Below are 25,916 nucleotides of genomic sequence, written 5' to 3'. Positions count from 1 at the left end.
TGCCTGGAACACACTTTGACCTAGCTAATTCTTACTAATCTCTCAGGGTTCAGCATAGACATCACCTCTTCCAAGAAGCTGGCCCGGACTACCCCCTGACTGGGTTTGTTCCCCTGCCTGGTCCCTATCTCATCATAACACTTAACATACCTTTAATCGTATGCATCTCCCAATGGACTGGGAACTGAGATTCACTTGTGTGGTACTCACTGTATCCAGGCTTTACATGCCTCCACTCACGTAATGCTCACAGTGACCCCAGAGGAAGGTACTATTGCGAACCGCCTCTTACAAAGGAGGAAACTGAGGCACAGAGAGGTTAAGAGACTAGCTCAAGGTCCCACAGGTAGTTATCCATCAGGCTGTGATGCAAACCCAAGCACTGAGGCTCTCGGGTCTGTACTTTCCACCACCCTGCTCTGCGGCCTCTCAGGGTTGGCCTCAATAAACCATCGCCAGATGAATTAATGGAGAGGTACTTGGATGGCAATCTGGACACGGCTGTGACCACTTGTCCTTGCCTTATGGGGAGGTGTGAAATGGTAGGAGGTGGGACCTTCTGGACACAGGCAGTTCCAACTCTAGGAAGAAAGGCAGAGGGTAGGGGGAGCTGAGTCAGGTTGAACAAGTGACTCGGGCACAGAGGAGCTGCGCCCTCCCTTTCTCCCTCCTGACTGGCGGGTCATGATCTCACGCACCTTCACCAAGACCATTTCCTCTGGATAATGAGTCCACACTGGCAGCTGGCGTTATTGCTCCAGCTCAGGTGGCACACTGTACATCTTATTCTCCGGCTCCCTATTTTCCCCTTGAAACGGGTCAGTCTGATCAGAACTCAGGTTCTTGTCTCCCTACCTCACTGCTTACTCCAGCACTAATGACCCCTTCAACTCCCCCAAACCTGCTGGGCCAAAGTACAACTCTGGCTGCTGGGGCAGATCGTTAAAGAAAGGACATCGGGTTTAATGAGCACCTACTCCGTGCCACTGTCTGTGTCCCATGGAAGGGACTGTGGAGTCTGAGATCAGAGCAACCAAACCCAAGAGATTAAAGTGATTTCCCTGGGCCATCTCGAGTGAGGGGTTGGACGTGTTACTGAACCAGGTTCGTTTTAGCCAAAGCTCTGAGACGCCGGGGTTTGCAGCAAAGAGAGTGTTTATTCACAAAGCAGCCAAGCGAGGAGATGGGAGAACAAGTCTCAAATCGGCCTTCCCAAAGGCAAGGGGCTTAGGGTATCGGTGGGATAGAGACTAAAGAAGCAGTGTGGTCTGAGGCGTGGGGAGCTTGGGGAGCGTGGGGAAAGGTGGTTGGAAAAAGCTGCAGTAATCATCGGTCTGCTCAGGCGCAACTAAGCTACAGGCCTCCATTTTGGGGGTGCTTAGCACCATCTGAGGGTGGAGTTTGGGGCCCTCCGACATCCAAAGTCAACAAGCAGACACTTGCGCATGTCCAGTTAGAGCTAGTCTTAACTGGCTTAATTTGAACTGGGCACAAGCTCCTGGAGAACAACTCAGGCAAACATCTTACTGTTCAGGCTCTTGGGGGGCATGCAAGTCTTTTGTAGCAACAGTTAAAACGACCTTCATTGGTGAAGGCAGGACACGGGTGAAATGGATTTAACTGATGCTTACCCACAGTTCAGACACACTGCACATCCAGGGCTGCACATGAGAAAAGGCAGGAAACCTGGATGTCCAGGTATAAGTTGCGTGTGCGGCTCCTCCTGAACGTGTGAGCCCTGCGAGTACTCAGGGACCAGGCAGCCTTCAGGGGCAGCCCTGTCCTACGGAGGAAAGGAGGTCCGGGGAGGAGGGTCACCCAGAGAGCTGCTGCTCGGAGGCCAGGTGTCAGGGCTGGAGACCTGCTCACGGGCTGCGTGTCTCTCCTTTTGCTCACAGCTCTCCCCAGCCACACGTGTGGGAACCCTGGGCGGCTGCCCAACGGCGTCCAGCAGGGCTCAACCTTCAACCTCGGCGACAAGGTCCGCTACAGCTGCAACCCCGGCTTCTTCCTGGAGGGCCATGCCGTGCTTACTTGCCACGCTGGCGCTGAGAACAGTGCCACGTGGGACTTCCCGCTGCCCTCCTGCAGAGGTAGGTGGCCAGGGAGGGCCTGAGGGGTGGGCAGCACCTTGGAGGGATGCTGCAGCTTCCAGTGGGACCCAGTCTCCATCCACTCCAGCAGGAGGTGGGGTACCCATTATGGGGAGCCCATGTCTGGGGGCCACCAAGGGTCCTCCGGGTCCCCAGGTATTCTAGGGGCTTTTAGGCCTCCCTGGACCTCGTAGTCCTCAGGTGTGCACTCCCTCAACCTGCTTCCCCTGCATCAACAAATTTATTTTTAGTCTTCCTGCCCTTCCCTCCTGCCCTCCTATCTCGGAAGATACATCATTTCTCTTCCTGTTACCGATGTGTCTCCTGTGCACGGCTGTCTCCCAGCTGTTTTCCTATTGATCTCACGCCGGCAGTTCTTCTCTCTTTTCTGTAAATTCAACCTCTCTCCCTATATAATGGTGTCCTCCTCCCAGTCTTCAAATATGCTCAAAACCTCTTTACCCCAGCACTGCCCCCCAGAAAAACCCAACTTCCTTCAGTGCTGCATCGGTCCAGCCTCCCAGCTAGGGTAACCAACTTATCCTGGTTTCCCTGGTACTTTCCCATTTCTTAGCTCCAATAGTCCCACATCCTGGAAACCCCCTCAGTCCCAGGCAAACCGAGACAGTTGGTCACTCCCTTCCCAGCCTATTTCTTATTGCCCCTGTATAGTAATCAAGCTTATTTCAAAAATAATTTCCCATGCCTCTTATCTGATGATAAAAAGAGCACATGATCATTTTAAGTGAGCTTAGAAAATACAGAAGAGAATAAAGAAGAAACAAAATTTACCCATTTTTAACCACGATTTTCATATATTCCCTTCCCATCTTCTTCCTCTTTTTTTTAAATTGAAGTATAATTGATTTACAATGCTGTGTTAGTACAGCAATGTGATACAGATATACATATATATTCTTTTTCAGATTATTTTCCATTATAGGTTATTACAAGATATTGAATATAGGTCTCCGTGCTATACAGTAGGACCTTGTTATTTATCTATTTTATATACAATAGTATATAAAATATACTATTGTATATAAAATAGTATATTTTAAAATATACTATTTTATTTATAATAGTATATATATCTGTTAATCCCAAGCTCCTAATTTATCCTCCCCCTGCCCCTGGCTTCCCCTTTGGTAACCATAAATTTGTTTTCTTTGTCTGTGCATCTGTTTCTGTTTTGTAAATAAGTTCATTTACGTCATTTTTTTTAAGATTCTCCATGTAAATGATGTATGGTATTTGTCTTCTCTGACTTACTTCACTTAGTGTGATAATCTCTAGGTCCATTCATGTTGCTGCAGATGGCATTATTTCATTCTTTTTGATGGCTCAGTAATATTCCATCGTGTGTGTGTGTGTGTGTGTGTGTGTGTGTGTGTGTGTGTGTGTGTAAGTGTGTAATATCTTCTTTATCTGTTCATTTGTTGATGCACATTTAGGTTGCTTCCACGTCTTGCCTATGGTAAATACTGCTGTTATGAACATTGGGTGCACGTATCTTTTCGAGTTAGAGTTTTCCTCTTTTCTGGATCTATGCCCAGAAGCAGGATTGCTGGGTCATATGGCAACTCTATTTTTAGTTTTTTAAGGAACCTCCATACTGTTCTCCATAGTGGCTGCACCAATGTACATTCCCACCAACAGTGCAGGAGGGTTCCCTTATCTCCACATTTCCCTCCTCTCCAGCATTTATTATTTGTAGACTTTTTGCTAATGGCCGTTCTGATTGGTGTGAGGTGGTACCTCATTGTACTTTTGATTTGCAGTTCTCTAATAATTAGTGATGTTGAGCATCTCTTCCTGTGCCTGTTGGCCATCTGTATGTCTTCTTTGGAAAATGCCTATTTAGGTCTTCTGCCCATTTTTGGATTGGGTTGTGTTTTTGATATTGAGCTGTTTGTATATTTTGGAATTTAAGCCCTTGTTGGTCGCATTGTTTGCAAATATTTTCTCCCATTCTGTAGGTTGTCTTTTCATTTTGTTGGTGGTTTCCTATAAGTTTGATTAGGTCCCATTTGTTTACTTTTGCTTTTATTTCTTTTGTCTTGGTAGACTGAGTGAAGAAAACATTGGTACAATTTATATCTGAGAATGTTTGCCTATGTTCTCTTCTAGGAGTTTTACAGTGTCATGTCTTTTATTTAAGTCTTTAAGCCATTTTGAGTTTATTTTTGTGTGTGGTGTGAAGGAGTGTTCTAACTTCATTGATTTACATGTGGCTCTTCAGCTTTCCCAGCACCATTTGCTGAAGAGACTGTTCTCCATTGTATGCTCCTGCCTCCTTTGTTGAAGATTAATTGACTGTAGGCATGTGGGTTTATTTCTGGGGTCTCTATTCTGTTCCATTGATCCATACGTCTGTTTTTGTGTGCAATACCATACTGTTTTGATTATTATAGCTTTATAGTATTGTCTGAAGTCTGGGAGGGTTATGCCTCCAGCTTTGTCTAATACATATTGCATACATGCATATATTGTGAATATATATATGATTGAGATTATAATACATGTAGATATTTTTAACCACCTTATACAAACTGTGACATCATGAGAAGGGTTTCCTCATGACACCAACAATGCCCAGCGTCTTGAAAGCTCCACCCAGCCTTGTCTATCCTCATCTCCCACTTACTCCCCTGCAAACTGGCCTTTGCCGCAAATATTTTGCATCGTTGCCAAGTCAAATGGGAATTGTTTTGGCCCTTATATTCCTTGATGTCTCAACAGGCTTTTGCATTCTTGACCACTCTTTCCTTCTTGAAACCCTCATCTTGAAATCCCATGGATCTCCAAACACCCAGGTATAAGTCTAGGAGGATTGTTTCAAGGAGTTGAGAAGTGATTGGAACAAGTAGCTCTCCTTGGGTTCAAGTTTAGAGGAAGGTTTTCTGTAATTACTATCAGGAGACTAGCTCGAGGAGAAGCAGCTCCCTCCTTCCACCATATGCTCACACCCATTTTCCTGTCTACACGAGCAATGGAAAATACTTGGCACATAGATCCCTTTCTCTTCTACCATTCCCATAATTAATTGATCATAGTACCCTTCCTGCTTGAGTCTGGAGGCAACTGTGAATTCCTTTCAAACAGGCAAGCCACAAGCAATCAATCTGAGTTGCCGCTTGACTCTGTGTTTGTTCAGCCCTCCTCAGCCAATAGAATTGGCCTCAGCCTTGGTTGGTCCTTTTTGATGGAGCCTGGGGAAACTAGTCTCATTTCTCGCCTTCCTAAGTCCCCTCCTCTCAGGCCCCCTTTCTAACATGGGATAACTTGGGACACGTCTCTCTTCATGTGATTGATACCGGGAATGTCCAAACCAATCATATGAGACCTTGGCCCCTACACACAAGTGTGTGGCCCTGAGTGGCCTAACTGTGGTCTGAATCTGCTGTTTCCACTCTTCCTGATGGCACCTCTACCCACTCCCTGCCCAGAGGATGTCACGGTTTAACACACTGATCTTCCAAGGAAAGGCATCAGAGTTGTAACATGGTAACAGAATGTGAAACATGATAGTAAATGAAATTAAGTATGTAAGCTGTGAAACGGAAAACACAATTCTCGTTCTTTTTACAGAACTATAAATATCATACTTTTTTAATCAATATGGAAACTAAAGACAAATGTAGCCCATATATCAGAGGCAGAGGGACTGTCACCCTGTCCTCTGAAGTACAATTCACATCCGTATCCCATCAGGGCCTGAGGCGCCTGAGACAGAGCTCTGCTCAGAACTGGGAGGGCACAAAATGCTGTCCCACTCTCCGAGCCCCCAGGGCCCTCCGCTGCCTGCGATTCGGGTCCATTTCTCTGTCTAATTCACCACATGCTGCAAGAATAGCGTGAGAAGCATCCTCAATAATGCCTGTGATTTTCTGGAAGTGATTTTCCAAACTGCCCTTCCTTAGTAGGCTGAGCTGAAAGGAACAGAGAAGGGTCCTCCTCGTGTGCCTCATGGTACCAGGAGCTGTGGTCATGCCGGGGTTAATGGGTTCAGACTCAGGGAGGATTAAAGCCTCTTGGCCTTTCTTTCTCTCGTGTAGAACTCTCAAGGGCTGGCATCTGTAAGTGGATAAAGCTCACCCACTGGGCAGTGGTCCGTAAATACTGTCCGTAAATACTTGCTGAGTGAACCGACGGCTGGATGGGTCCAATTCCCCACCAGGATTATGTAGGCATACGAGCCCAAAAGGGAAATTACTGGCCTGGGTTCGCCAACCTGCCCGGCAGCTCAGAGTGACACGAGCTCCTTGAGTCCCAGGCTTCACAGAGCAGCTTGGAGGGTGGTGCCTCTGCCTCAAACAGCAGACGCCACCCGCCTGGCTGAAAGGTGAGCTCAGTCTGGAGACACAGCCCAGACCAAGAGGGAATGGGGGCCATCCACGGTCTAGGGGCAGAGCAGGTGCAGGTCTCACCTCGAAGGAGGCCCAGCCCATCAAGGCTTGGCCCAGGTGGCAGAGGGAAGGAGGAAGGGTGGGGTGTTGTGAGGTGGGGTGACTGGAGATGCTTTGCAGTGAGACAGGTGACAGGTGGCAGAGACCACATGGTCTCCCTTCACTTTGTGTCACTTTCGGCACCTTTTCAAAGGCGGAAGTCCGTTGGAGCCCTGAACCTTGCGGAACCTCTTTGATCCGTAAGAAGGGAGAACATGTGGATTTCAGCAACAGGCCCCCTGACTTGTGAGGGACATTGGCCCTGGATCAAAGAGGACCGCATGGGGAAGGAATCACGTTCAGATGCTCTGAGCGCTGAGAGGCAGGTGGTAGAGAGAAAGCATCCTGAACAAGAAAGACTTGGCCCCTGAGGTCCAAGCCTAACACTGCAGGCTGCCCCCAAACCCAGGGAGACAGGGATTCGGTCTGCAGCAGCTTGGGCGGCCAGTGCCCAGATGCATTCCAAATTTTTTGGCCCCAGGGAGAGGAACCTGTGAAATCTGAGACAGAAGCAGTGTCAGGCATGGAAAGAGCATGGATTCAAACAGGCCTACATTCAACCCTAGCCATGTCAGCCCAGAGCTGTGGGTCACCGGCTAAACCCTTCTGAGTTTTAAAGCGGGGACATGAGTAGTGGCCTTAAAGGGTGATTGCTTACTTTTTCATTCACTCAGCATTTAACACCTTTTGGTTGAGTACCTACTATGTGCCCGCCAGTCACTGACTCAGTCCTTATTTATTAACTGCCTTATTAAGTGCCAGACATTGTTCTAGATGCAGAGAATCGCAGTGATGAATAAGTCAGACCAAGTTCCGTGATCTCAGAGCGTTTAGGTTTTAGCATCCTCAGGCAGAATACAGGCAAGAAATCCAGTAAACAAATTTCAGATCGTAATAGGAGCTATGAGGGAGATCAAGTTACTAGTAACAAGGGAGGCTGCTTAGGAGGGAGCCGTCAGGAGGGGACTCTGAGGAGGCGGCGTTTGAACTGAGTCCTGAATGACAAGAAGGAGCCTGTTATGTGATGACCTGGGCATTCCCAACAGAAGGAACAGCAGGTGTAAAGGCCCTGAGGTGGGAGAGAGCTTGTTAGAGGAACAGAAAGCAGACCCACAGTGGGCAACGTAGAGCTGGGGGGGAGGCGAGGGGAGTGGGTGGGGCTGTGGTGGAGCAGGACCGGAAGTGTGGGTTTGGTTCTAAATTCAGGAGGGAGCCAGGAAAGGCTTTTCAGCATTGTGTAAAATGATCACCCCGGGTGCTAGAAGGGAGAGGGATTGTAGCTGGCAAGAGGCACAACTGGGAGGCCAGTCAGGAGGCAGCTATGGCAGGTGTGCCGGCTGGAGACGATGCATCTCGGTCAAGGGTGGCCGTGGTAGAGGTGGAGGGAAGGGGGTAAACTGGGGCCGTGGTTTAGGGGCACAGCCAACAGCCTTGCTGATGGAAGGCATGTAGGTGCTGATGGAACAAAGGGTCGGGGTTGACTCCTAGGCTCTTTCTGGAGCGCTGGCAGGGTGAGGATGCCAGTGACCAAGATGGGGACGACTGCAACAGGGAGTGGGAAGTGTGTGCCCTAAATGCAGTCAAGAGAGCTCATTCTCTCCGGGTCAAGTTTGAGATGCCTGTGAGATCTCCAAGTAGGGGGTATCAGTTCTGTGGCTGGGGGCAGTTCCAAGCCAGAAAGAGATCAGGAGAGGGGTGAGAGACCCTACGTGGCAATGGAGATAGCCAGGAGGGTCTGGGGACTGCATGCTGGGACCCCTTGCGCTGTTCAAATTATACAGCATACAGAAAGCACCACATACCCTGCCAGACAGTGTGGACATTGAGTGATTCCAAGCACAGGGACTTGGCATGGACCATGGCTCCCAGAGGGCATTCCTAACTACGGGGTCCCCCTACTACCGCTGGGCTCACTAGTCCTTCTCCTGTCGCCTTTGCCATCACTACTGTTACTATCACAGAACCACGCAGAATGTGGGCTCTGGAGTTCGATCACCTGGATTCAAATCCTGGCCTTGCCACTCACACCCACTAGCTGAGTGATTGTGGGTGTGAGTGCCCTTCTCTGTGCCCTGGTTTTCTCACCTGTGAATTATGATAACAGTAGTACTTAACTCAGAAGGTGAAGTGGGGCTCAAGTTGATCAATGCTCCACTCGCAGCAGAGGGCCTTGTTCACAGCAATGACTCAATGACAGTTAGCTGTCGTGGTTCTCAGAGCCACGGCCATCACTGGCCGGCGTTTATCAAGCACTAGCTATGTGCCAGACCTTGTGTTATCTAATTTAATCCTTACAAAAACCCCAGGAGGTTAAGATCTTACAGTGAGACCTGGTGAGGTGAGGTACTTTGCCTGTGGTCACACAGCTAGAGGGTGATTCTGCCCAAGTCCATGTGCCTGCCAGCCACGATCTTGGCCAACCCTGTCTACTGTAGACAAGGACGATGGCCTGTGACCCATGGCAAGAGACTCATGATGGCATCGTTACTTCCAGAGCTCCTGCAGTTTGGTCCGGGACCCAACAACTTGGTCCCCTCTTAGGTACATCCCCTGCACGGGTCCACCAGACCAGGGACTGCCCCGTCTGCTGTGGTTTCCCTTTGACCTTCCTCTTTAACTTGTACCAGGAGCTCTTTAGGAGAGAAGCCCCAGGGAAAGGGCCTGAGGCGGTTCTGCTGGGCAGATGCCACTTTGGGGTGGGGGCCAGGGTCTGGGGGACCAGGGTCTCTTATGAGGAAACCTGACCCAAGACTCACCCACCTCTACCTGAGCGTGGGTGGCGGGGTCCTAGCTGTGGAGAATGCACAATGCCTCTGCCTCAGGCCCGTCAGGCAGAGAAGATGGGGAGTGGGAAGAGGCTTCTCCCACCTGGAAAAGCCCCCTCCAGGATCTGGGGCTTCCGGAAGCCCACGTCAAGACTGGCATTGCAGTGACCAAGGCCTGAGAGGCAGAGAAATAGGTGGATACTGGCGTGGGTCTGGAGTCAGAGAGTTATGGATTTGAATCCTGGCTCCAGCATTTAGTAGCCGGGTGACTGTGGGCAAGTTTTAAAAACTCTCTGAGCTTCAGTTTCCTCATCTGTTAACTGTGGGTGACGTAACACCTGTCTCTTTGAGCAGTTTGAGGATTCAATGAGAAAATGCAGGTACAGCATTTAGCACGATGCCTGGCCTGTAATGAAAGTGCAGCAAAGAAGAGGCACATGGCCGAATACCGTGGCCTGTTTACATTCATCCTCTCAGAAGGTCACCTCGGGGGAAGTTTCTACGAAGAATTCTGGGGGTGGCGGAAGTAACAGTGCTCTCGGGCAGTTGGCATTTAAGAAGGGGTGTCCTTGATAAAGCCAAGGATAAAGGGGCAGAATCCTGAGAAGAGTGGACTGATGAGGTTGAGCAGGGACACTGAGCCGCACAGTACAAGGAAAGGGGGAGCACTGCTGGTGGGTTTGGGGCAACGATGCCCTGGCCCTCTCAGCCTTGCACTAGAGTTGTAAGATGGTAGCTTCTCCCCAGTAGGGGGCCTGTTGGAATTTTCCTTTCCTCAGAGGCTGAGTAGCCCTGGGGAGGGAGGATACGGGTAGAACCCCAATGCCAAGGGCCCCAAAGCTTCTAGGCATCCAAGATTGTGCCCTGGAATTGGCCTGAAATGGTGGGGGGTGGGGTGGGGAGGAATACAATGTAGGTTCCTCCATTCCTACCTGAAATTTGTGAGTCACTGGAGAGTTAACAGACATCAAAGGGAGCTGAGGGATAGTTCTCTAAAATTATAGTTAATTGAGGAAATTTCAGTGGAACTTAAAGACAATCATAAATAAAGTCATAAACTTGGAAAGGCAGCTATCAGCATAACACACCTGCACCCTAGAATATACATGACTTAATAACAATGGAGAATGCCCATCGCCACAGAAGGAGAAAGTGTAAATTAATATTTTAGGAGTGTGGTGTCAGCTGAAGGTTATATTTTATGACTCTGAAGTTGTAACCATGAAATATGATACCTTGTTTAAAGTGTGAGAAAACCTCCAAACAACTTTTACAGCATCTTCAATCAAAACAGAATGGTGCAGGAACAAGGGTGTCAAAGGAGCCTGAGAGGCAGGGAAGACTCCAACGGCAAAGGTACCATCTTCAGAGTAGACAGGCGCCTCTGGCTAGAGGGTCTTAAGCTCCGAGTGCTCAGTTCCAGCACAGTCTGGAAGTCGTTGACTAAAATTGGGAAGTTTGACTGTGTCAGGATGGCTTACCAAACTGCTATCAAGCAGGGAGTGTTACTGAGCCAAACCTGGGTCTGCTCACCTGATGCACAGCAGAGCCAAACTACTGACACAGGATTGTGGTGAAGGAAAGTACAGCGTTTATTGCAAGGCCAAGCAAAGAGAATGGGCAGCTCACGTTTAAAAGACCCGAACTCCCTGATGGCATTCACACAAGGGTTTTCAAAAACAAGGTGAGGGAGAGGGTCACGGGGTGCCTGATCAGCTCGCGGACATTTCTTCTGATTGGTTGGTGGTGAGGTAATTGGGAGTCAACATCATCAACCTTCTGGTTCCAACAGATATGGGTTCTACATGCTGGTGGTCAGCATGCAGTTAACTTCTTTCACCCGGTGAGGGTTTTAGTCTCTGCAAAACAACACAAGGATATGGCTCAGGATATTGTCTATAGCCCTTGAGGCGGAACTAAAGGCCCTTGACTTTGTTTTATGGCCAAACTATTGTTATTTTGTCTTGCTTGACTCTTTTCCTTTGTTTCTGCATTGTTTCACTTTTCTAATTAAATGTACTCTTTGGGATTCAGGGAAGGCCTATGACGCTAAACCTTTTTCTTTTTTTTAACACCTTTATTGGAGTATAATTGCTTTATGATGGTGTGTTAGTTTCTGCTTTATAACAAAGTGAACCAGCTATACATATACATATATCCCCATGTCCCCTCCCTCTTGCATCTCCCTCCCATGCTCCATATCCCACCCCTCTTGGTGGTCACGAAACACTGAGCTGATCTCCCTGTGCTATGCGGCTGCTTCCCACTAGATATCGATTTTACATTTGGTAGTGTATATATGTCCATGCCACTCTCTCACTTCGTCCCAGCTTACCCTTCCCCCTCCTCGTGTCCTCAAGTCTATTCTCTACATCTGCGTCTTTATTCTTCTCCTGCCCCTAGGTTCTTCAGAAACTTTTTTTTTTTTTAGATTCCGTATATATGTGTTAGCATACGGTATTTGTTTTTCTCTTTCTGACTTAATTCACTCTGTATCACAGACTCTGGGTCCATCGACCTCACTACAAAAACTCTGTTTCATTTCTTTTTATGGCTGAGTAATATTCCATTGTACATATGTGCCACATCTTTATCCATTCATCTGTCAATGGACACCTATGTTGCTTCCATATCCTGGCTATTGTAAATAGAGGTGCAATGAACATTGTGGTACATTGCTCTTTTTTTTTTTTTTTTTTTTTTTTTTTTTACTGAACCATTTTGAACCTTACTAGCTAAGTTAGCTCTCAGCTAGATATACTTTTTTTTTAACATCTTTATTGGAGTATAATCACTTTACAGTGGTGTGTTAGTTTCTGCTGTATAACAAAGTGAATCAGCTATGCATATACCTACATCCCCATGTGTCCTCCCTGTTGCATCTCCCTCCCACCCTACCTATCCCACCCCTCTAGGTGGTCACAGAGCACCAAGGTGATCTCCCTGTGCTATGCGGCTGCTTCCCACTAGCCATCTGTTTTACATTTGGAAGTGTATATATGTACATGCTGCTCTCTCACTTCATCCCAGCTTACCCTTCCCCCTCCCCGTGTCCTCAAGTCCATCCTCTATGTCTGTGTCTTCATTCCTGTCCTGCCCCTAGGTTCTTCAAAACCATTTTTTTTGTTTTAGATTCCATATATATATGTGTTAGCATATGGTATTTGTTTTTCTCTCTCTGACTTACTTCACTCTGTATGACAGACTGAGGTCCATCCACCTCATTACAAATAACTCAATTTCATTTCTTTTTACGGCTGAGTAGTATTCAATTGTATATATGTGCCACATCTTCTTTATCCATTCATCTGTCGATGGGCATTTAGGTTGCTTCCATGTCCTGGATATTGTAAATAGAGGTGCAATGAACATTGTGGTACATGACTCTTTTTGAATTATGGTTTTCTCAGGGTATATGCCCAGTAGTGGGATTGCTGGGTCATATGGTAGTTCTATTTTTAGTTTTTTGAGGAACTTCCATACTGTTCTCCGTAGTGGCTGTATCAATTACATTCCCACCAACAGTGCAAGAGTGTTCCCTTTCCTCCACACCCTCTCCAGGATTTATTGTTTGTAGATTTTTTGATGATGGCCATTCAGACTGTGTGAGGTGATACCTCATTGTAGTTTTGATTTGCATTTCTCTAATGATTAGTGATTCTGAGCATCCTTTCATGTGTTTCTTGGCAATCCTGTATCTTCTTTGGAGAAATGTCTATTTAGGTCTTCTGCACATTTTTGGATTCGGTTGTTTGTTTTTTTGATATTGAGCTGCATGAGCTGCTTGTAAATTTTGGAGATTAATCCTTTGTCAGTTGCTTCGTTTGCAAATATTTTCTCCCATACTGAGGGTTGTCTTTTTGTCTTGTTTATGGTTTCCTTTGCTGTGCAGAAGCTTTTGTTTCATTAGGTCCCATTTTTTATTTTTGTTTTTATTTCCATTTCTCTAGGAGGTAGGTCAAAAAGGATCTTGCTGTGATTTATGTCATGGAGTGTTCTGCCTATGGTTTCCTCTAAGAGTTTTATAGTGTCTGGCATTGGATTTAGGTCTTTAATCCATTTTGAGTTTATTTTTGTGTATGGTGTTAGGGGGTGTACTAATTTCATTCTTTTACATGTAGCTGTCCAGTTTGCCCAGCATCACTTATTGAAGAGGCTGTCTTTTCTCCACTGTATATTCTTGCCTCCTTTATCAAAGATAAGGTGACCATATATGTGTGGGTTTATCTCTGGGCTTTCTATCCTGTTCCATAGATCTAATTTCTGTTTTTGTGCCAGTACCATACTGTCTTGATTACTATAGCTTTGTGGTATAGTCTGAAGTCAGGGAGCCTGATTCCTCCAGCTCCATTTTTCTTTCTCAGGATTGCTTTGGCTGTTCGGGGTCTTTTGTGTTTCCATACAAATTGTGAAAATTTTTGTTCTACTTCTGTGAAAAATGCCATTGGTAGTTTGATAGGGATTGCATTGAATCTGTAGATTGCTTTGGGTAGTAGAGTCATTTTCACAATGTTGATTCTTCCAATCCAAGAACATGGTCTATGTCCCCATCTGTTTGTATCATCTTTAATTTCTTTCATCAGTGTCTTATAGTTTTCTTTTTTTTTTTTTTTGCGGTACACAGGGCTCTCACTGTTGTGGCCTCTCCCATTGTGGAGCACAGGCTCCAGACACACAGGCTCAGTGGCCATGGCTCATGGGCCCAGCCGCTCCGCGGCATGTAGGATCTTCCCGGACTGGGGCACAAACCCGTGTCCCCTGCATTGTCAGGCAGACTCTCAACCACTGCGCCACCAGGGAAGCCCCTATAGTTTTCTTCATACAGGTCTTTTGTCTCCTTAGGTAGGTTTATTCCTAGGTATTTTATTCTTTTTGTTGCAGTGGCAAATGGGAGTGTTTCCTTAATTCCTCTTTCAGATTTTTCATCATTAATGTATTGGAATGCAAGAGGTTTCTATGCATTAATTTTGTATCCTGCTACTTTGCCAAATTCATTGATTAGCTCTAGTAATTTTCTGGTAGCCTCTTTAGGATTCTCTATGTATAGTATCATGTCGTCTGCAAACAATAACAGTATTTCTTCTTTTCCAATTTGGATTCCTTTTATTTCTTTTTCTTCTCTGATTGCTGTGGCTAAAACTTCCGAAACTATGTTGAATAATAGTGGTGAGAGTGGACAACGTTGTCTTGTTCCTGATCTTAGAGGAAATGGTTTCAGTTTTTCACCATTGAGAATGATGTTGACTGTGCGTTTGTCATATATGGCCTTTTCTATGTTGAGGTAAGTTCCCTGTATGCCTACTTTCTAGAAGGTTTTTTATCATAAATGGTGTTGAATTTTGTCAAAAGCTTTTCCTGCATCTATTGAGATGATCATATGGTTTTTCTCCTTCAATTTGTTAGTATGGTTTATCACATTGATTGATTTGCATATATTGAAGAATCCTTGCATTCCTGGGCTAAACCCCACTTGATCATGGTGTATGATCCTTTTCATGTGCTGTTGGATTCTGTTTGCTAGTATTTTGTTGAGGATTTTTGCATCTACGTTCATCAGTGATATTGACCTGTAGTTTTCTTTCTTTGTGACATCTTTGTCTGGTTTTGGTATCATGGTGGAGGCTGATACCAAAGGAGGCTGATGGTGGAGGCTAAAGATATTTTAGAAACAAGAGGTGGGGGATACTAGGGGGGGGAAGGGAAGGGTCTGTCCCTGGGAATATCCAACAGGATCCTGCTTGGTTTCAAGAAGTGTGATGTAATGGAGGAGACCACAGTCCTGGTCCAGAGAGACTCAGCTGGAATCCTAAGTTGGCCACGTACTGCATCACCTTCTCAAAGTTACCTTCTGAACCTTTCTGAGCTTCAGTTTCCTGTATCATTTATTTGTTCAACAGATATTTATTGGGTGCCTGCTATACACTAGGAAATGTGGTAGCTGCTGGGGACAGAACAGACATGGCCCCTGCCCTCATGGACTTTACTGTCTAGACATTAAATAAATTACTAAGTTGATCAATTGATTATGGGAAAGTATGTGGTGCTCTAAAAGCATATGATGGGGAGAAGGGGTATTCTGTTTCTGGAACGGTCCTTGAGAAGCGACACTTAGACTGGGACCTAAAGGCTAAGCAGGGGCCAGCCAGGCCCAAGGAGGTAGGGAAGACGTTTTCAGAAAGAGAAAGTAGCACTTTCAAAGGTCCTTGGGCAGAGAGATGCTTGGTGCAACAGAAGAGCTGGGAGGAGGCCGGTGTGGTTACAGAAAGTGGGCAGGTAGAGGCTGGTATGAGGCGAGGCCCTGTGAGGTCCATGTCAGCCCCCGGATAGGATATTCTGAGTGACAGTGCAGTTGTCGAAGGTCCCTGCTGAAGGGCGTGGTGTCATCAGGTCTGTACTGTTTGGGATCACTCAGGCTTCTGTGTTAGGAATGGGTGTGCTGGGGCAGGAGGGATGCTTAGACACAGGAGGGAGACTTCATGGCTGGGCTTGGACCACGATGTGGCTTAGGGTAGAGCAGATGCAGTGAAGACAGGAGACCGAATCAAGAGCCGCTTAGAAGGACAGACAGGCTTTGGTCACTGTTGCGTGTGGGGGGCAGGAGGGGTTGAGGATGTCCCCCAGCTCTGCCATGAGGCATGGGGTGAATAGTGCTGACACCCCCCCTCCAAGACAGGAAACTGGAAGAAGGCTGAGTGTCGTGGGAGGAGAGGATGAGGACGGTCTTGGTCAGGGTGTGTTGGGAACGACATAAGATGGATACCTAGAAGGGTTTCTAGGACCAGGAACCAGGCAGGAGGCTGAGGAGTTGTTCTCTCTCCCCCAAGACCTGCTTCCGCTGCAGCCTTTCTGCTGCTGCGTCATCATCTAGACGCGCAGACCGTGTGGACTGCAGGCCTGTGGGAGCTCCTTCTCAGCCTCCTTTCAGGAGCTTCTGCTTCTGCCTGCTGCCCGTTAAATGTCTTCTGCCCCTGGCCGTCTTCACTCCTGTGGAGCCAGCTCCCTCTTCATCCCGCCCACTCCTGGCCTCTTGGTCTCTAGGCTCCAGGCCCACCTGCCTATCCCTCTTGCGCTCACATTCAGCGTGGGGGCGGGGAAGGGGTCATCACCATCCCGCATCCCTGTCATTCTCAGCACTGTTACCCTGTTAGAGACCTCAGCATGCTCTTCCCCTCCTCCCCTTCACAGCCCACTCCTGGGTGGTGGAAGCCACATCCTCTTGCTTCTCCCCCAGCCTTGTTCTTGAATCTCTTCTGTTCCTTCTCTTCCCTCCCATGGCCATGGGTTCAGGCTCTGACGTCGGGCACAGCCTCTTCACCGTTCTCCTCACTGCTTTCTCCCCACTGGGCACACTCGCCACCGCAAAACCACATCATCCATCCATCACGTGGGGACCAGGAGTCATCTTTCTAAAGCAGGCCTGGGCTTTCACTCGCTGCTGACAAACTGGCACGTCTACCCGACACCTGCAGGGTAGAATCCATCCCTTTGGCAAGACCACCAGGGCCTTTCTGAGCTGACCGCTACCTTCCTCTCCACGTCCACCCCATCACACACCTCTGCATCCTGCACCTTCATCTGGAGGAAAGCCGACCGCTCCCCAAGCACACCACACCCTTTCGGACCCCCTTACCTCCAGATGCCCTGTTTCCTCTGACGGGAGCCCCTTATTTTTCTCTCCCTCCAGCACACTCCTACTCCTTTTTCAAGGTCCAGGTTAAGTGTGTCTTCTTTGACCATGATTTTCCTAACCTTCAGTGCAGCCAAGATGAAGCCACTGTGGCTAGGGGTGTAGATACTTCCACCTGCTGTAGACAGGGCCAACGTGGGACTACTGGGGCCGGCAGGCCCAGTGCTTGCTGGGAGTGACATTGACAAATTCCCGCTTGCTGGCTGGCTTCTGTAGCTTACCTCCCTGGTAGTGGTCACAGTGAAGTGATTTACATCAGAAGGAGACAAACCCTGCCTTGAATGTCAAACTTCATAGGCTCCTGCCAGAGAGATACCCAGGGTGGAAATACCGTGTGATTTGATACAACAAACAAATAGCACCGACAAACTAGATTTAAAGCTAGGCAAGGCAATCTGCCTACCTTCCCTCCCTCCCTCCTCCCTTCACGGGGCCTGGGCACCTGGATTGGAGGTAGTGAAAGAGAAAGGGAGGAGGGAGAGAATAGACCCACAGCTCCTTTCCTTGGCATCCGAGGCCCTTCACAGCACAGCCCTTGCCTCCCTCCCAGCCCAGCTCCACCATTTCTGCCTTTGCTCTTTGAGTTCACACAGTCCTGACCAAGTCCCTAAATGACGCTCTCACCCCTGCAGCCGCCTTGCTCTTGCCTTTCCGCTGCCCAGGACACACTTTCGCCTGATCCTACCGGGCAGTCAGCCCTCAGTTGAAGTGGATCCTGCTAGCTCAGCATTCAAAATGCAGTCAGTCACTGACTCCCTCTCACTAGTACCACCTGGTCCAGGCCACCATCATCTCTCTCCTGAACCATCACCATAGCCTCGACAAGCTCTTGCTTCTGCCGTCTTCCTCTTTGGTCTGTTGTCTGCATAGCACCTCAAGGGATCCTGTTAATACACCAGTCAGATCATGTCATCTGCTCAGAACCATCCGCTGGCTTCTCATCTCACTCAAGTTAAAGCCCAAGCCCTAACAATGGCCTCAAAGGTCCTCCACGGGGCCTTGTCCCTGCCACTCTCCTCCTCACTCCAGTGCTCCGGGCCCTTCAACAGTGCCAGGCCTCTGCACACCATGGCCTTTGCACTTGCTCTTCCATCTGGACTGCTCTTTCCCCAGATAACTGTCTGGCTTTCCCTCTCCCTCCTTCAGGTCTTGGCTCAGATGTCAGCTCCTCAGCGAGGCCTTCCCTGACCACCTTTCTGCAATGTCCATACCCCCACTTCCAGTGCAGAATACTCCCCATCTCCGTTCTGCATTTATCACCACCTCACTTACCATAGGGTTTACTTATTTATCTTGGGTATTGTCTGTTTCCCTCTGACTGGAATGTAAGCTCCATGAGGGTAGGGATTTTCTTTTGTTTTATTTGCCGACGAATCCCTAGCGCCTAGAAAAGTGCCTGACACATAATAGGCACTCAGTAAACATTTGTTGAATGAATGAATGTTTCAACACAAATGTTGCCTCCTGTGTGAAGCCTTCCCTAAGTCCCATCTGCTATCACTATACCTCGACACCTCGGTTATAACAATTCTGGGGAGCCACTGTGTGTGAGAAACACTTGGGGCAGGGATGAAATCAAGCTTTTCATGATGTAGTGCTGGTCCTGGCCCAGTGTCTGGCACACAGTAGGTGCTCACTTAATGAGTGTGGGAGGGAAACATTCATGAGTCCCTACTGAGTGACGTGCCTTCATTTCTGTGCTCATACATACCAGGGAGCTGGCATGTAGAAATGGGCTCACTCTCTTGAAATAGACGGTGACCCTGTAGAACGACATTCGTAAGAATAGTTTGGGGCCACTGAATAAACTCACTTTTATCTCCATCCCACACTGCTTCTGTTTATCCACCTGTCAGCTCCATCTCTCCACTGGTTCATCCCCCGCACACACTCAGCCCTGATGTCCAGAACTGAGCCCTGGTTGCCTTCCGCACCACAAGATGCCCCCGTCCTGGGTTCCCTGCTGCAGGACGGCACCTTTCATCCATCCAGATGCTCGTAGCTGAAGCCTGGAATTCATCCCTCTGGACCACTCGTCCTGTAGATTCTACTTCCCAACTATCTCTCAATCAGATCCTCCCCCCACCCCCCCAGGGCCTTAGCTCAGATCACATCTGGCCTCACCTTGACTTTGGTGACTCTGCACTATCAAGGGCATCCTGCCCGCTCCCCCAGCTCAGACCTCGTCTGTGCCACGGCCACAGTGGTCTTTCTATGATGCAAATTTAATCCTGTTTCCTCACTGCCTTTGATCTTCAAGATGAAGTGGAAAGAAAAGGAGAACTTGGCACCAGTTGGGCATCTAACACGTGCTAGTCTCTGGCTAATGCTCGGTACTGTCACATTAATTATGCCATTCAGTTGTCATAAGAAGCCATTTACAGAGAAGCAGAATGAAGCTTAGAGAAATAAATCAGCCAAGGTCCCATGGTTGGCAAACTGTGGAACCTGAATTCAAATCTTCACCTTCCTCATCCTAAAATCCATTTTCTTTCCAATATGGTCCGCTGCTTCCAATCTTTTTGGGCCCAGTACTCTCTGTCATGGGGTTCCTTCTACATTTCCAGTCCCATCGCCCATCATTCCTCTCTGTTCACTCTGTGTTAGGCCATCTAGAACTACTTATCTTAGATATGCCTTGTGCTTTGGGGCTTCCATGCTTATGACCTTTGGTTCTCTTTTCTCATAAATGCCTTTCCATTTCTTCTCTAATGATCTCCTAGTCATCCTTCAAAACCCAGCTCTAATGGCGCCTCCTGCATTAAGCTTTCCCAAACTGACTCACCCAAGCAAAGTAATGTACTGCTTTATCTCTGTCCTCAAATATACTCCTGGGAGACAAGAATGTGTTGGTTAAGAGCATAGGCCCTGTAATCAGACTGTTGGGCTTAAAAATCCCAGCTCCTTTAATCACTATACGCTGTGCCTTTGGCAAATAACAGAAACTCTTTGTGCCTTGGTTTCTTTACCTGTAAAATGGGAATAATACTTCGTAGGGTCATGAAGTATGTAGAGTAGTTAGAATAGCGCCTGGCACAGTGGAAGTGCTTAATAAGCAGTAGCTTTGATTGTTGTTACTCTGCTGCCTCTGATACACGTTTGAACCCTGATACTGCATTTTTCCTTTCTTTACAACATAGTCCGTATGTCTAATACATGATATGCTAAGTGGATTACGATCACTTACTTGCATACAAGCTCCAGGAGGGCAGGCTTAGGAAATTTGGATAACGTCCACTAAGTCACCCAGCTGGAAGCCCTAGAGGAGGGATTCACATTGAGTCTGCAATAATTGAAAAACCAGTGCTCTTAAATACTTTATGTCAGAGCATGTTCCTTGGATCATTGTTTCTGAAAATCAAGTCTCAGCTGGGATTTAGGCTGGAGCAGTGCCACTCCACCAGGATGTGCTGCAGGGATGAGTAAGACGTGGTCCCAGCCCTTGGGGATTCCCAGCAAGTTCAGAACCTAGAGTGGCAGACAGACATGTGACAGGTCATTCAAACAGTGCCAAGTACCGTGTCTGAAGTTGGACACTTTGCTCCAGGAGCACAGAGGAGAGATCCATTACTAAAAGCTTGGGGAAACGAGGCTTTACCGAGACGTGGCTTTGAAGTTGGGTCTCAAAGCATCAGAAGACTTGCTGTGGACAAGGGGCATCCCAGGCAGAGGGAGCGATGTGAACAGAGCCCAGCAGGTCTGACCACACACAGCACTAGAACAGAGCTGGCCTGGGCCCAAGGAGCAGGAGGGAAGATTGCAGAGGTCCGGCCAATCTGTGACGGGCCTGGAATGCCCTTTGAGTTTTGCTCAAGGGAGCTGTGCTGAGTTTTTGTTTTGTTCCCTCACATCTGAGGTGTACCAAGATCTGGTGGGAAAAAACATCCTGGTCACCACAGTCGTGACCGTGGAAATAAACGTGACAACTGATTTCTCCTTCCTTCCTGGTCGTTGCAGAACAGTGTGGTATAGTAGTTAAAAACGTGCTCCAAAGGGCACAGTTCACCCAACTCGTTAGCCTAGCTTGTTGGCTGTGTGACCTCAGGCAGGTTACATCACCTCCCTGTGCCTTGGTTTCCTCATCTGTCCATTGAGAGCAGTGATAACTAAAATTCTCAGAACGGGGTCTGGCATGTGATAAGAGCTTTGGAAGTGTATCATTGTTATTATCATTAGTATCATGTTAGTATCATTGTTATGTATCATGTTAGTATCATGTTAGTATCATTGTTATGAGGCCAACTCAGACTAGGGTCTTGGGGCACCCTCTCTGCACGTCATGTCCCAGGACCCTCCCTGCCTCTCGTGGGTGAAGCACAGGATGAGTACCATGGCCTGGGAACCTGACCGACTCACGGTGAGCCTCCTGTCTCTGTCCACAGCGGACGACGCATGCGGCGGAACCCTGCGGGGCCAGAGCGGCATCATCTCCAGCCCGCACTTCCCCTCGGAGTACCACAACAATGCCGACTGCACCTGGACCATCCTGGCTGAGCTGGGGGACACCATCGCCCTGGTCTTTATTGACTTCCAGCTGGAGGACGGTTACGACTTTCTGGAAGTCACGGGGACTGAAGGCTCCTCCCTCTGGTAAGCGTGCCTGTCTGCCCCCTCCCCTGTTCCCTGCAGCTGTGGCTTACTGGGATGTGGTCCCCTCAGCGCCTGGACCTGCAGCTGAAGGCCCCTTTGCCACTTCCTCCACCCACTGCTGAAGAGCCTTCCTCTCATCATAATGAGAAGTCACTATGTATTTTTAGAGGTGGGGTAAATTTTTACAGTGATTTTCGTATCTGATTTGAAGCACGTCCTTGCTGAAGAATTACAGGATGGGCCTTGGTCGAGTGACTTGCAGTAAGACTAACAGTGTTCTGGTCTCAGGACATGGACAGGGTCTCAGTGAAATGATTTGAAATACTGTTCCATTTCTGGAAGCATCCAACAAAGGGAATGGAGCCCTGAGTGGCGGTTGCTTTTCCCATCCCCAGGGCTCTGAGATGGGACAGGCATTGTGTCGCGATTTCTGCGGGAAGGACTAGCCTGCTCTCTATCATTCTGGCTTTACCACTCCGCTGCCATGGAGACCCGGTGTCGGCAGGTTTGGGAAGAGAGGAATGATGAAGGCTCACCAGCCTTAGTTGCTTGTGGTCTCCCAGAGACGTGCCCAGACTGAGGTCGACTTTGGGAGTGTTTAGCTTCCTGTTTGGGTGACAAGCTGTGAGAGTGGTGGTGTGGCGTTCAGAACATGTTCTCGTATTCTCCTGGTGGCTCTGTTATCAGCATAAGGGCACCACCGGGACCTGGGTCAGCACATCGGGAGCCAAGAGAAGGATGCACTTAAGTGCGCTTCTTTGTAGCCTTCGTTGCTGCGCGGCGCTGGGGAAAGCAGGGCTCGGTGCCTGGGACGGAGGCAGAGGAGGTGTCACCGAGGGCTCTGAGAGAAGCAGAAAGTGGGAGCTACAAAAGTCAGGGGCAGATAGCGCCTCGGAAAGGCAGACACAGTGGTCAGTGGGCTGGGGACGCAGGCGGAGATGGGGAGGAGGGGTGGGAGAGGAAGAAAACAGGTGTCCGCGGATATCGAATACCTCTTTTGTACCAGGTTTCGTGCTATGTTGTAGAAACGCCAGTTGAGAAGGACATGGCCCTTTGAGGGTGAGACAATCAGACAAACCCACAACAGAAGCCAAGTGTGACTCTTTGAGAGGGATAAAGTGGTAACAGACTCCTCCCAAATATGGACTTAGAGCTTTGGGAACCGGGAAACTCAAATTTCCTGGTGTACTGGAAGGCACACTGACCTGGGAGTCAGAAGACCTTGGTGTCATCAGCTCGTCGCGTGAACTTGGCCACTTCAGGTCATTTGCTACCCTGGATGGGGTGTTGAGAGGGACGTCAGTGAGCTGATGACTAATTGCTGTGTGGAGGCTGGTCCAGGGCCAGGGGCTAGATATTTGATGCTCAGAGTTGGGGTGGAACTCTAGATGACTCTTCACTGAACTGCACTCCCAGGGACCTGCCCAGCCTGAAGACCTTCTGTCCCCCTGACTCTTTTTGTAAAATACCTATTTTTCTGGTCATAAATGTAATACATATGCTCCTTATAGAAAACACAGAAAATATTAAAAGGTATAAGGAAATGAATAACAAGTATTAACATTTTGATGTATTCCCCTTTGGCCTTTTTGCTTTGCCTAGATCGAGCTAGCTGGCCACTTATATATATTTTAATATTACAAAATTAGGAACTTAAAATATATCAGTAGTTATGTACTTTTAACTTAACATTATATCATGAAAATTTTTTCCTTGTGTCATGACAGATGTCTCCAAAGTATAATAGGTGTGATAATAGTATTTATTTCGTAAATAAACAGTATTTATTGAGCTTTTGTTATCAATATTTGGCAGGCTAATTCTAAGCTCTTACAGCTATAATTTCATTTCGTCTTCTATGAAGTAGGTAGCATAATCTTCCTCCTTTTACAGATGAGGAAAACGAGGCCCAGAGAGGTTATGTCACTTGCTTGAAGTCACACAGGTAGTAAGGGGCAGAGCTGAGATTCAAGCCCAGGTTAGTTGGACTTGAAAGTCCATCTTCTTAGCCAGCCAGCACAGGAATCATGCTATGTTTGTGAAGGATTGTCGACTGTGTGGCATTCCCTCGTGACACTGACACAATGTACTCAATCAGATCTCTTGATAGATTGTTTCCAAGTTTTCACTTCTATAAACAGATAGGAAGATGAATATCCTTGCGGGTTCCCTCTCTTCCAGCCCCAAAGCGTCTTCCACTCACTTGTTTGTCTGCGGGCCAAATGGTCTCCCACAGCTTCTGCCCCCCAGGTGTGGGGGTACACGGTTGTCCAAACTTCTGGAGTGAAGCAAATCTGAAAGGTTATTCCTTTTCCTATTCAGTCACTCATTGGGGAAGGAATGTAGCAGAGGAAATCGTTAAGGGAGTCATTCAGAACTCTTTGCTCTAAGATTAAATTATAATTATTTACAGGGTTGATGCATTGCCAGGCAGGATGCATTTGTTGTTCTAATTTATACCTGCATAGCAACTACGGATAAGCAAACTTGGAGGCTCGGGATGGAGGCTCAGGACGTATGTGCAAAGAACCTGCTCTTTCCCCAGCCCCTCTCCTTTATGTAGCCCAGGATTCCTGTGAAAATGTGATGCTCCTGGTTTATAAGGATGCTGCTTTTATCAGCATATGTTACGATTTTAGGCTGTTCTCTTGAGCTCTGCACCAAGCATAGAAAGACAGCAGATCTTCTTAGAAAAGATGAATTTGAACAACTGGACATCCCTTTATCTATTGAGAAAAACAGAGACACCTTTGAGAGAAAAAAGTCCGCTATCTCCCTTATTGGGTAGCAGATTCGTGCTGATTCAGAAGAGGGTGGTGGCATAGACTGTCCCTGACTCAGGTTCCACACTGTCCTCCTACCCCAAGGGGGAATATAAACAGGAGAGTTTAAATTAGGGGTTCCTCTGGTTTGGATTTCATGGACTAGTAAAATTTCCAATCGGGGAAGTATAGGGTTGATAATTTTTTATTTTGCCAAGTAAGGATATTAGAGAAAAAAAAAAACAAAACCTGCCAACTCCTCAGAACATTATTCCATAAAACAAAGGACAATTCAAAGCCAAAAATACAGCAGGATATAATCAATTGCACTGACATAATGAAAGACAGAGGTGGGAGGAGTATACATGATAGCGTCGTTTGCCCGTAACTATAAAGTCCTGTGATGTACATACATCAATCAGTGGATTGCTGATTCCTGTTGTGCTTGTCCATCACTGGCCTCTGGGAATCCAACCATACTCGTTTTGAGCAGGAAAAGGCTGTTACTATGGTGAGCACTGAACCCTGTAACTCTGACATGCTGAGAGGGTCTCAAGCATCTTAGACTTCCTCTCCCTAAAGTTAATTGCCTTCTTGTGTGTGCGACTGACCAGGAGCAAAAGCTGGGTTTGAATTGACTGAGAGTTTCAATCCACATAGTAGATTTGGTATTACTCCCCCACTACACACACACATACACACACACGCACAGCCAAAGGACACACCCCCCTCCACGTCATCGCCATATACGCATCACCAGGTCAGACCCCCTGACACGTACATACTTCTAGTTCTAGTTCACCGAACTCAATTTAGGGGCCAGATTTTCTGTCACTCATCTTCCTCGGGGGTAGGTGGTGGTCTTTCTTCTGCTCTGACCCAGTCTTGGCAATGACCTGCAGGGAGCCCCATTCCTTCCCCTCCAATTCTAGGTAAATCCTCTCACCACTGCTCCAGTTTCTCATGAGGTCCCTGGATTTTCAGAGGGCTGGGGCTGAGGGATGAAGAAGACTCTTAAAACCCGGGGTTCTGGGTCCCTGGAGGGAATCAGGATCGTGTTATCGTAACGAGGAGAAATAATTGTCAGCCCATTACAGAGCCGGCCTCTCCGTCAAGGAGAAAATCAGTGAGTTAAAGTCCACCCAGAGCCTGTCCCCTTCTCCCTCTGCCTCATGCTGGCCTCTCTCCATTGGAGTCTCACCAGACGCTTCCTCTGGGCTACAAGGAAGGAGAGGAAGCCAGACACTCCTCCAAGAACAGGGGTGAGGTCTGTACAGCGTCTCCAGGATTAGGTGTCAAGCCTGCGCCTTGGCATCTAACTGGGGAGATAGCAAGCTCGGGAGTCAGATGGACTTGGGCTCAAAACCAAGATCCACTTAACAGCTGTGTAATCTCAGGATATTTACTAACCTCTCTGAACCTCAGTTTCCACATCTGAAAATTGGGGCTCATTTTACCAACCTACAAAGCATATGGAAAGGGATAAGCATGCAAACTGCTGCCTGGTTTATAGTAGGAATAATAGTCCTGGGATGGGGACAAGAGGCAGGGGCTCACTCTTTGAGGGGAAA

General features: G+C 47.8%; 1 protein-coding gene across 3 annotated transcripts in view; it reads left to right on the top strand.

Moving 5' to 3' along the window:
- Positions 1–25,916, top strand: part of CSMD2 (CUB and Sushi multiple domains 2) — a 668,701-nt gene that overhangs the window by 225,229 nt on the left and 417,556 nt on the right. For all 3 annotated transcript variants that reach the window (XM_067725393.1, XM_067725392.1, XM_067725391.1), the window contains exons 4-5: positions 1,899–2,093; positions 21,376–21,583. In XM_067725393.1, coding sequence (XP_067581494.1) covers positions 1,899–2,093; positions 21,376–21,583 — 403 coding nt within the window. The remainder of the gene's footprint in view (positions 1–1,898; positions 2,094–21,375; positions 21,584–25,916) is intronic.

The sequence above is a fragment of the Pseudorca crassidens genome, chromosome 2 (assembly GCF_039906515.1).
Source record: "Pseudorca crassidens isolate mPseCra1 chromosome 2, mPseCra1.hap1, whole genome shotgun sequence".
In the NCBI taxonomy this organism is placed as follows: Eukaryota; Metazoa; Chordata; class Mammalia; order Artiodactyla; family Delphinidae; genus Pseudorca; species Pseudorca crassidens.
Note: the sequence above shows the minus strand (reverse complement) of the source record. Positions and strands in the feature narration are given on the sequence as shown.